Genomic DNA, 12,348 nt, shown 5'->3' with positions numbered 1-12,348 from the left:
GGATTTCTTTCTGACTTTTGAATTAAGGGCTCTTGGAAGCACTATGCTTTGTCTACTTCCAATCCTTCTAGGAATTTACTGAAAAGTTTGTAATCCTAGGCTAGCTTTATTTTGCAGTTACATGGAAAGGGCCCGTTAACAGCCCCAACCTTCCTCTCCTTACTCACAATCGTTTGCTATGGAACCTCATTTAATCTAGGCGTGTTTATCAGTTTAGTGGAAAGATCATTCACTGAAAAGGCGAATCAGTCTTGTTATGTGCTTACAGGCAGCAAAAGAGATTAAAATTCTGATTTCTCATATGATTTCTTGTTTCAATTACTGATTTTTTAGGAGTATAAAATGAAAGAGCCATATAACAGTTTAAACAGAAGTGAACGTTCAAAGCAGGAGCTTGAAATGCTTTAGGTTTGAAAGAGTTTGGGACATTTTTTTAAACTGTCAAAATATCTTTCCTTCTTGTGTCTATAATACATGTTCCCAGCCTTTTTTCTTCAGGTTTGATTGATGTTCTGATGAAAGGCAATTCCCTCAAAGTTTCCCTGAGTGTCTATGAATGAGCATAGTTGAGCTGGTGCTAGATTCTCTTTGTGTAAGTTCAGCTCCAAACAGATGGGAGTACTTACATAGTACTATTACTCTGAGATCATTTTCCCCTATGACTGTCTTCCTAATGACATTTTTATTAGTATCTCTTCTGCTTGTTCATTTTCATAGCTTCCACATCCATTTCTTCAGTCTAGATCAGTGTTCTTTCCTGTACACCTAACAAATTCATTCTTACTTGTTTCTTTCCTTCTCTGCTCTCACCTCATCTTCCTCACTCACAGAGTTTCCAATCCAGACTGCACTTTCACCTGATAGTTGTTGTTTACTTTTAGTATTGTGTCACTGCAGAGCTTTAGCACTTTTTCCCCTTTTAGATCTCCCAGTTCTCAACCTCTTTTCTTTCTTTGTTCTTTTAATAGCTTTACTCATCTGTCCTAGCTGTAAAGCTCCACATACCATGCCAGCAGCAGATAATTTTTACTGCCTTTCCCCATAAACACCCTATAGCTACACCAACATGTACATACAAATGTAGTAATAATTTTTCTTCCTATTGAATGCATAATATAATAAGAGCTTGTCAGTATTTTTCCTTCTTAAATTTACTACCAGCAAACTAATGCCCTGAGAGACTATACTTGTAATAGCATCTGCTGCATCCAACAATAATTAGTTGGAAAACTGAAGGCAAGTCCAAGCACAGTGAGCAACTTTTAAGACTGGAGGTTTGTAATACATGTCAGCAGTGACTGTTTTCAGTAGTAGACACCTCCTCAGGGTCAGTGATTACAACATATTTTCATATGGTTATCCTCACTCATATGTGTCCAGAGAAGGGCAGCGGAACTGGTGGGGGGTCTGGAGCACAAATCTTATGAGGAGCGGCTGAGGGAGCTGGGATTGTTTAGTCTGGAGAAGAGGAGGCTGAGGGGAGACCTCATTGCACTCTACAACTTCCTGAAGAGAGGTTGTGATGAGGAGGGATTGGCCTCTTCTCCCAGGCAACAAACAGGACCCGAGGAAAGGGCCACAAGTTGTACCAAGGGAGATTTAGATTAGACATAAGGACAAACTTTTTCTCTCAGAGAGTGGTCAGGCACTGGAATGCCCTGCCCAGGGAGGTGGTAGAGTATGAACCTTGTAGCTGATCCTTGTAGGATCACAACTGTGATCCAACGGGACCTGAACTGGGAGTGTGCCACAGAGCTCTGCAAACCCGAGCGGGTGTGCAGGGGAAGGGGTAGTATATATTCACCAGCAAACTTCAAGCTAGACCATCCAGCAAGTAGGACACCCATGGGGCTCAGGATGTGGGAAGGGGTGCCGGGCAGACTGAAGGGCTGTGCCAGGCAGTGCTCAAGGATCTGGGCAGAGGAGTGCTGGGCAGACAGAAAGGCCATGCCAGTACCTGTGGCATCTGGGGGAATGCTAGATGGACAGAAGATCCATACCAGGTGCTTGAGGGATTGCAAATGTGTGTGTGTTCATGAACGTAGAGGGAGATATGTGTATGCCTGTACTGGTGACCTTATGTCTCTGCCAGGCAGAGAGAAGGAAGGGGTCTTGGCCGCCAATGTCTGTTCTACATGAGTGTTGCATGTAAGTGCTGTTGAAGGCAGCCCTTCGCTGGAGCAGCCTGTCTGTGACTCTGGAATGTATGCTCAGTTTTGCTAATGGCTAAATCTGTGAAGGGAGAAGCAGCAGCCTTATTCCTCAGCCTGGACAGAGACTCCAGGGAACTAGGCTGCACTCAGTGGCAGAGAAGGACTGAACCTAGGCCAAAAGAGATGGACATTCACTCTCATTGCTCTTCTTTACCACACCTAACATCATCAACTCTTTGTATGTGGTCTCGTTTAAAGCACTGGAGTTAATCATAGACCACATTTATACATTTTTTATGTGCCCAGATGAAAGTGAAATCCAAATGTTTGCAGGACAGAGAGTCTTCATTTTTAAAAACCTCCCATGTCGCATAGTATTTATAATTTTTAATTATGTACTTTAAAAGAAAATTTTTGTTTTCTATGTATTATACTGACATAATTGAAGAAACAAATAACTCTTAATACAGTAATGATTACTGATGTACTACCTGACTTGTTTTCCCTTCTTTTTTTTTTTTACAGCAACTACAGCGCACTGTTAGGGGTGTGGATCTATGGTTTTTTTGTGGTGATCTTGCTGGTACTGGACCTTTTATATTACTCTTCAATGAACTATGATATTTGCAAATTTTACCTAGCACGGTGGGGAATCCAGGGAAAGTGGATGACACAAGGACAGAGCCGATGGATTAATTCTGCTCAGGACCCAAGCCAAGTACAGACTCAGCCTCAGCCAGAGACACAGCCTCAAACTCAGCCTCAGCCACAGCCTCAGACGTCACAGACAGTACATACTCTAAAAGGAGATGCTTTAAGCCCACCCCTGATGTCTTTTCAGAGTACATCTGCCTGGTAAGTAAATTAAGCCATACTGTGATGTATTTTTTGACTCTGTTACTTTGTAGTGTGAACAGTCATTTGCGTTTGGAAGCATCTGCAAATTCAGGGTGTGTAGTACCATTCAAGTACCTAAGACATAATTCTTTATATTACAAATTGTCTTATGTAATTGCTGCTTAGGAGTTTGTTATTCTGGAATGTCTTACATCATCTTGTAATACTGTTCTCTCAGAGAAATAGATGCTGCCATTTTTCAATGGTAAATATGGTAAATACTACTCCCATACAACATCCTTGTCTCTAAATTGGAGAGAGATGGATTTGAAGAGTGGACTGTTTGCTGAATAAATAATTGGCTGGATACATGCAGAGAGTTGCAGTCAATGCTCTATATCCAGGTGGAGATCAGTAATGAGGTGCGTTCCTCAGAGGTCTGCACTGGGACTGGTGTTATCTACGATCTTCATTAATGACATAGACAGCGGGATTGAGTGAGGCCTCAGCGGATTTGCTGATGACACTAAGATGAGGGTGCAGCTGATATGACAAAAGGAAAAGATGCCAGCCAAAGCAACTTGGCGAAGCTTAAGAAGTGGGCCTACATGAAATAAATGAGGTTCAACAAGTCCAAGTACAAGGAGCTGCAGTTGGGTAGAGGCAGTCCCAGATATCAATAGAGACTGGGTGAAAAATGGATTTAGCCCTGCAGAGAAGGACTTGGGGTTCTTGTGGACAAAAGGCTGGACATGAGCCCACAGTGTACACTTGCAGCCCGGAAAGGCAACTGTAAATTTGGCTTTATCAAGAGAAGGTTGGCCAGCAGGGCAAGAGAGGTGACTGTCCCCCTCTGTTCTGCCTTTGTGAGGCCCCATCTGGAGTACTGCATCCAGGCCTGGGGCACCCAGCACAAGACATGGAGCTATTGGAGTGGGTCCAAAGGAAGTCATGAAGTTTCTCAGAGGGTCAGACCTTTCTTATGAAGAGAGGCTGAAGGAACTTGTTCAGATTGGAGAAGAAAAGGCTCTGGGGAGGCCTCCATGAAGCCCTCCAATATCTTAATGGTACCTGTAGGAAAGATTAATTCATTTTCAGAGAAATGTAGTGACAGGACAAGTATTCACTTTAAGCTGAAGAGAGTAGATACAGTTTAGATATTATGATTTTTTTTTTTACTCGGAGAGAGATGAGGAACTGGAACAGTACAAAATAGTTGCCCACGGAAGCTGTGGAAGCCCCATCCCTGGAGGTACTCAGAGTCAGACTGGATATGGCCCTGGGCAGCCTGATGTAGTGGGAAGTGATCCTGCCTACAGCAGTAGGGTTGGAACCAGGTTGTTTTTAAGGTCCCTTCCAACCTAAACCATTCAAAGATTCTATTATGTGGTATAAATAAATTATAATTTATAAACCATTATGAAGTTAATTTTCATCTAGTATCAAAGACTATTTGTCATGTGTGTCTATGTGTCTGTTGCTCTGGTTTTAAAAGACTGTATAAATAGCAACACTTGCTTCAGTGTAAGATGTCACAATTTCATTTCGGGTATGAGACACAGAAACAACATGAAAACCGGGTTAGTTTTTTATATGCATAGCTGAAAAAGCATAGCTTAATCTAATTTGACAGGATGACACAAGTAGGCTACTGTAAAGTTAAATGCAACCAAAACAAAACAGAATTAAAAAAAAAAAAAACCAACCACAACAAGACCAAATGGGAGGCAGGTTCAGAAACAGTGAGAATGTAAAATACAAACACACAAAACTAAAGACTGATAACCATGGGCAAATTGTCACAAAATGATTTTTGACTGCTTTTTACCAAACAAAAAAGAATCAAAGGAAGAGACCTGAATAATGTGATATTCTGAATAAGATGTCAAGTTGAGGTAGGTGATTTTTTTTTCTTGTCAAGAGGAGTTTTTTACACAGCATACAGACTCGGCTTGGGGGAAGAGGGTGCACCAGTGTGTTTTAGAACTGTTTCAGAGAGTGAAGTTTTGGCAAAGTAAAGTGATCCACGAATGAGCAAGGTGTAAAAGATGGTGGTAATTCTGATATCATGAAGCACGTAAAGTTGCAGTGTTGGTCTTGATCTGAAACATTTGGGGAGTACTGTGTTGAAAACAAGACGATGTTAGAAACAGTCCTTTTATTACATAACTTGTTTCTTAATTTTAAATGTAAATCTAGAGTGAAAATCGTTGAAGATTTTTTGTGATTGACAGAAAACTTAGTGATGAAAAGGACCAGTGAAAGAGGAGCTCACTTGTCATAGCAGTCAGTACTGGATGTATGTGGTGCAATTTACACTTAGCAGGTCTTGTCCAAATTGGAGAATCCTAATAGTGTCACTTAAGATTGTACTTAGATAGAAGCACTCTTCTATTCTTCCACTTCTTATTTTTTCTTCTTTTTTCTTCTCCTTTCAATCCCTGAAGCTTTTTTGCATGTGGAATTCCCAGTCTTTAGTCAGAACTGCAATTCAGGTTAAAACCAACACTTCAGTCATACACTGATCATGTTTTCAGCTTAATACATGTGTGTATGTGTGTGTGTATACAGAAGTGTAACAACTGTGCAAATATATGTACTTATGTTTAAGATATTAGGTTCAGTTACACCAATTAGTTCTGCCATATGAAAGGAAACTATCCAGTAATTTTTGAAGAATTCTTGATCACTTTCCTTTACTGACTTTTGTTTGCCTTTTTTTTTTTTTTAAGCATTAAGCGGAGAATGTATGTTAGGATCAGGTGAGCATATCACATGCTCTTTTTCCTGTGTTTGCAGGAGATGAGCATTGATACATCACTGTAGTAACCCTGACCCTTCCCTACTCCACTGTCTGTCTATACTCCTGTTAGTTCCCATCAAATCATTTACTTTTTCTAGTTCCTTTCATTGCTCAATGAAAGAAATAAGTAGCTGTTTCCTTAGCAAATCTGTACTTATCCCTTGTATTTCAGGACACAGCAGAAGACACCATATTTTCAAGCTTATAACCTGCAACTTTTGGAAACTTGCAGCCCTTGAACTAAATTCATAGATGTCTCAGACTGCACTTAACACAGGAAAATACAGAGAAAAGAGCAGTAGGTAGTGATGATCACAGGCAAGGTGATCAGTGTGTGGAAGAGGTTTTTAAATAGGGAGTTCTTTCAGAAAAAGTGAAGTCCTGTCTCCTACAGCACATGCTAAGAGAGGGGGGAATAAGTGTAGGTTGCCTATTTATTTCCCTATTAGATAATCTGCAGGTTATATACATGAAAATATGGAAATTTTGCAATATATGTATGAATTAGATTTAGTTTCAAAGTCTGTTTCTGCTGTAGCCCGTGTTTGATAAATGATCTCAGTACTGTCTTCTCAAAATTTAATCATTCTGTCAGTGAAGGAGTGCAACAGAGTTACTGGATTTATCATTTCCATCACTGCTTTTAAGACTGCTGAGTTATTAGCCTCTTTTAGTTTTGTATTTTATACTTGAATTTCACAGAATCACAGAATCACAGAATTGCCAGGGTTGGAAGGGACCTCAAGGATCATGAATCTCCAACCCCCCTGCCACATGCAGGGCCACCACCATTCCACCTAATGCTAGACCAGACTGCCCAGGGCCCCATCCAATCTGGCTTTGAACACCTCCAGGGACGGGGCATCCACAACCTCCCTGGGCAGCCTGTTCCAGTACCTCACCACTCTCTCCGTAAAATTTCCATTGTTCCTGATGATAACATCAACCTCTTGATAACAGCAAGATTTTACTTTATAAAATCAACTTAAAGCATCAAAATTATCCCTGCTTTTTCCTCCACTGAGAAAATAAACATTCTTTTTTAACACCTCACAAATACACTCATGTATATATAGTTGGTGTCATACCATAAGAACAGCTCCAATTTATAAATGAGCTTTCTTTCTGCTCAAAAATAATAAAATACTATATGAAAATGCAAAACAGATTTTTTTTAGTCCTGTGAGATATGCATATATCCCAGGATATGAAACTTGCATACTGTTAAAAATGTTTTCTAAAAAAGTGCACAGGGTTTCTTGATGACAAAAGACGCCAAAGTTTTAGTTTCCTGTACTACAATTTTCATAATACAATTAAAAAACGTCTTCATTCTAGAAGATAGTACTGTATGAAAACAGGAATGTGATTCTTGCATATCTTGCATATCATTCTGCCCAGAGAGGTGGTGAATCTCTGTCCCTGGAGACATTCAAGGTCAGGCTGGATGGGGCTCTTAGCAACCTGATCGACCTGCAGATGTCCCTGTTCATTACAGGGGAGTTGGACTAGATAACCTTTAATGGTCCCTTCCAACTCAAATGATAGAATTCTATGAAGAATCAAAGCAACACTGCAGACTTTGTCTCCTTCCTGTCCTTACTGACAGCACAAGCAAATATCCCAAGAACAGTGTCAGGATTAACATATGGCTTGTAAAGCAATGTGGGGTCTCCTTGAATTTAAAAAGTCATGTAATGCTCATTCTCTTATCATTTCATTTAATGATTTAGTTTACATACTAAATTGAATTGGCTATGAAACCAATAACAGAGACAGAGATGTCAGAGAGAAAAGATAAAGCAAGCCAATAGAATATGGTGGATGGAACCATCCCCATGGTGTTTAAACATCTTATTGTAGCAGTCTGCTCTGTTATTTACTAGAGACAAGGAGGGTCATGTATAGTCATAATATTATTATAGCTAAAGAAGTCTGGAATCCATTATACGAGCTGCTGACTGATGTGTAGAGGGCTTGCAGTGTTGTGTAAGGACAAGAAAGAAAAACCATTAATGTCAGAGACATTGAGCCTGATTTAGAATAATATTTCTTCACCATGTAGTGTATAGATTTTTGTAGCTCAACTAATGTTGATTTCTTCCTTAGTATGGAAACCATCTGAGGGCTGTCCTAAGGCCTTTGTGGTCTGAGTCCAGATCCTGTCGGATGTACCTCCCACAGCCCAAACACCGTCACAGACTCAAAAAAGCAGCCTGCAAGTGGCTGATCTTAAGCCATTGTGGTGGTTCCTCCAGGTCCTTGCTGAGGTGCGTGAGCTGTGTCCTTCCACGCTTACTGGTCCATGTGAGAATGTGCAGGTGGAGCAGCCTGAGCAGGCTTTTCAACAGCTGGATATCAAGCAGCAACAAGCAGCATGGAAATCTTTACTGCTGCTCAGCTAAGTGCAAGCCAGGGAGCAATACAAGGAAATATTCTGAGTTGAAGAATCAACGTCCAGACCAATGCTAAAAACTTGTCTTGCTACCCCAGGAATATTCATAATCAGTAATGAATAAAAAAGGTCAGGGTGATCACACAAAAGCACTGTGCAAAAGGGCAGCCTAGCAGTATTTTCCCAATTTCCTGTGCCTGTGTTGTAGCTGTTGTACAGATGAACGTGATCTGCCTTGTTCTGGTGATGTGAAACTCCTCCCCACATCCATCAAGGATGCATAGTGCAGGGATGCTGTCATGAAGGCTGACTGCTGCCTCTGTCTTCAGGGCTATGTCTACTCTGTATGTGACCACATATGTTATGCCACGTGAGTCAGTTTCAGAAATTGCTGCTTGCCCTGGATCAGAAAATCTATCAGCCCAGCAGGGTGAGTTTGTGATTATTTCATTTATGCAGTTGGAGTGGTTAGACAAAAGCAAGTCTGTTTTAACTTCCCTACATGATATGTTGCAGCCTGCTTTGGCTGCCAGTTCCTCTGAGATGCATTGTCTCTAAGACAAAAAGTAGGATATTTTTTAGCACACCAGTACTTCACACCTCTTCCAGTGATTACCAAATATCTTACAGAGAGGGAAGAAAACAAAAACATATTGGCTAAATACAAAAGCTAGCAGATAACTAAGCACATCCACAGTAGCTGTGGAAAAAAAGCCACAGCCACTTTGCTGGTGGCTAAAAAGACTATGTGAAATAATTCCTTTCTTCCTGCCTTTTGAAACACTATCCACATTCGGTAGGTCTTCTGATTCAGTAATTTCCAAGAGCTGCTGTCACCTTGCTAGGGACACTGACTCTGAAGAGAGGCATCTGTGCAATGTACCACAGTACAGCAAAAGTACTCAGTTCCAGGGGTAGTGGGAGGATCCTGGGCAGAGGCTGCTGCCATAGAAGTAGATATAGCAACAAACAGAACAAAATCTGCCACATTCAAGGCAGACCTTATTTACAACCCCCTAGCTAGACTGTTGTGTTATGTTCAAGATTAAGTATGGCAAACTAGCGCTCCAATAGTTGGTTTTTTTTCTTTCTTGTTTTTGTTTTTTAAAGAAAGAAAAGAAAGAAAGAAAATGAAATAATCTGTTAGAGCTTTTATGAGAGAGCTACCTAGGAGTTAAAGTCCTGGAATATCTGTCTAGTAACAAATGTTAAATGTATCTGGTAACATCTACCATTCCCTTCATAATTTATTCATTTAGAATAAAGATACTGTTAAACAGATTTTGTCTAAATATTCTTGTCTGTTTGCTAAGAACTGCATAACTGTAAAAACAGAAATTGCTTAGAAAACAAAGGTAGGGAAATCACTTAGAAGAGCCAGATGATAAAACTGATTTTGCATTGCAAATCCCTTCGCCTGGGCTCCTACTTGATGTCAGGGAAGGAAACCAAGAGCACAAATGGACAACAGACTTGGAACCAAGCACCCCAGAGTCATTAATGCTCTGATTCCTGCCTATTTGCCTCAATACTAGAATCATGCAAATAACTTGAAAGTTTTGAATTTCAACATTTTGCTTTAAACAATTCAAGATAAATAAGTTACTGTGTGCTTTCTTTCCTGTTTTTTTTGAAATTTGCTGTTGATGAGAAGTAAAGACAGTATATAAGGTTTCTGCCCACTTCAGTCTAAATCCAGGCAATCCTTTGTATACACTGGTAGACACTGCCTCTTTTGTATCATAAATGATACATATGCTTTGTTTCATACTTATTCTCCTTTTCCTTTTGCTAAGTCAAACCCAATATTGCAACATTTATCTCTGTATGTTCTTGTCACATACAGATTCGTTGGATATGGGATGATCAATACTGTCTACATACTTATTTCTCAGCCTATCCATCAAACACAGACTGCTGTATTTATCAACTTCATGAAACTGGAAAGTCTTTTCTTTTAAATAATCCGTTGAAGTCATTTAACTAACTTAAATGCGGTAACAAATTGTCAGAAAACAGCAATTAGTAGAAAAGTGAGTAGCGAAATGATTATCGGAAGACAATTGCTAAATAAACTCTACAAACTGAGAAATGAAAGCTAGTAAAATACTGAAAACTGCCTGAACAACTTCCATTTTCAATTTTTCTCTTATATTTTAAGTAGACTGTCTTGGAGCCAGATCCTTAGTTCACCTGCATTATAACAAATCCAGAGATATGTTGCTGAATTACCAGATAACAGCATAAAATCCATACAAACTTAGAAGAAATCAACTAAGCCTGCAATTTTACTGCTTAATGTCACAACACTATGGTGTCATACACAGAAATGAGCACTACATCACAAGTTTTATCAACAAATCCCATCATTTCTGTCACAACAAAAGCCACTTAATTTTAAAGGCACGATAATTTGTTAAGTAGTTCTTTCTCCTACCCATTACCTCCTTCTAGGAGTCAGATGCTCAACAGCGTAGAAACAAAATGAAAATCTCATTGCTTTCAGTGCCTTGGTAAGTCACTACAAACATAGATTTTGGTTATCAAGAAACAGATAGCATACTTCCTAACTCATGTAGGAACAACATAGGTCATGTACAGAGCAGCTTATCATTCTCAGAATTACTATTAAACAAAAGTTATATGTCATAATCCTTATATAGGGCTGCAGAAGATCTTTTAGAGTGTGTTAACATTTCTACATGAAATAATGGCGTGCCATGGAATACCAAACAATAATGAAATCATCAAAATCTTATGTTATAATGCTGAATGTGACCATAAATGGTAACAGTGTCAGGCAGTTATTTGCATTGAAAGCTGAGGTCAAGGATCTGCAGCATCATTACTTCTATTGTCACTGTTGCTGATTAGTTCATGATGCAGATAACGACAGCAAGCAGTTAGGCATTCCATCAGAAAAGTGATAAAAGATGTTTGTATGACCTTGGTTTTATATTGATCTTTCAGCACACAGTTCAAGAAAAGGCCAGCAATTAGACACAGTCGGTGCGTTCATCATTAGGAAGATATCAGAAAAATGGTTGTTCTAGTCTCAAAAGCAAAACAGATGAAAAAGCTTTGAAATTTGAGAAACATTAGAGTCATTTTACTGTCCATTAAGCTATGAGAGAACATTTGTGTCAATCAGCAAACGCAAGAATTTAAAAGGTTTTGGAGAAGTTGCATGAACGATGTTATCATTTAGTGAGAACTTTTGGTGATATGGGGAGTGTTGGACTGGATGATCTTATAGGACTTTTCCAACCTTGGTGATTCTGTGATTCTGTGGATATCATAGAACCATACATATGGTACATAGATATCTACAACTGTAATTATAAAGAAAACTTATTTACTGCAGGAAAAAAAAATGCCTCTGGAAAGACTTTAAAGTTTGCCATAAGAAGTTCTTAGAAAATCAGGAATGATAAAGAGATGAACCTGGTTTAAAACATTAACAGCAGGAGAATGACAAATATAGCTCAAGCAATTAAAAATATTATTATATTAAAAAGTAGTCCAGCAGCAGGTAATAACATGATCCTAGACTGAACAAGGAGGCAAATCTTGGCATGTGACTTTAAACATTGGAGAAGACAGGCTAATCAGCACAGCAACATGCTGCTTCTGCTAAGCAGCATCAAAGGAATAAATGGTGGAAAGTGGGTACCTGCCTGAAACGACGAGGAAGCCAAGAAGTTGCAAAATACTCAAACTACCTCTCTTTACTACCCAATAGGGTGATCTGTTTCCTTCTGTTTGTGTGTTGGTACCCTTATGCTCCAAATAGCTTCACAGATGGAAGGATGGTGGAGATATGACCATTTACAGCAGATATCCCTCCAAAATGGAGGGATGTGGATTTGATGGGTGGACCACTCGATGGATAAGAAACTGGTTGAAAGGCCGCAGACAGAGGGTGGTCATCAATGGCTCAAGTTTGCTGACGACACCAAGCTGAGTGGTGCGGTTGACGCGGTTGAAGGACGGGATGCCATTCAGAGGGACCTCGAGAGGCTAGAAAGGTGGGCCCGGGTGAACCTGATGAGGTTCAACATGGCAAAGTGCAGAGTTTTGCACTTGGGCCGGAGGAATCCCAGGCATCCATACAGACTGGAAGGAGCGGTCCTTGAGAGCAGCCCTGTGGAGAAGGACCT

General features: G+C 39.9%; 1 protein-coding gene across 23 annotated transcripts in view; it reads left to right on the top strand.

The window, feature by feature from the left end:
• Positions 1–12,348, top strand: part of SHISAL1 (shisa like 1) — an 84,187-nt gene that overhangs the window by 53,963 nt on the left and 17,876 nt on the right. For 17 of the 23 annotated variants that reach the window (XM_090147198.1, XM_090147191.1, XM_090147176.1 and 14 more), the window contains 2 exons: positions 2,679–3,008; positions 8,052–9,460. In XM_090147198.1, the coding sequence (XP_090003324.1) occupies positions 2,679–3,008; positions 8,052–8,265 (544 nt within the window). In that variant the 3' untranslated portion in view covers positions 8,266–9,460. The other 6 variants (XR_016469589.1, XM_090147218.1, XM_090147205.1 and 3 more) reach the window with 3 other exon arrangements.

This window comes from Phasianus colchicus, chromosome 1 (assembly GCF_987193195.1).
Source record: "Phasianus colchicus chromosome 1, bPhaCol1.hap1.1, whole genome shotgun sequence".
NCBI classification, from domain to species: Eukaryota; Metazoa; Chordata; class Aves; order Galliformes; family Phasianidae; genus Phasianus; species Phasianus colchicus.
Note: the sequence above shows the minus strand (reverse complement) of the source record. Positions and strands in the feature narration are given on the sequence as shown.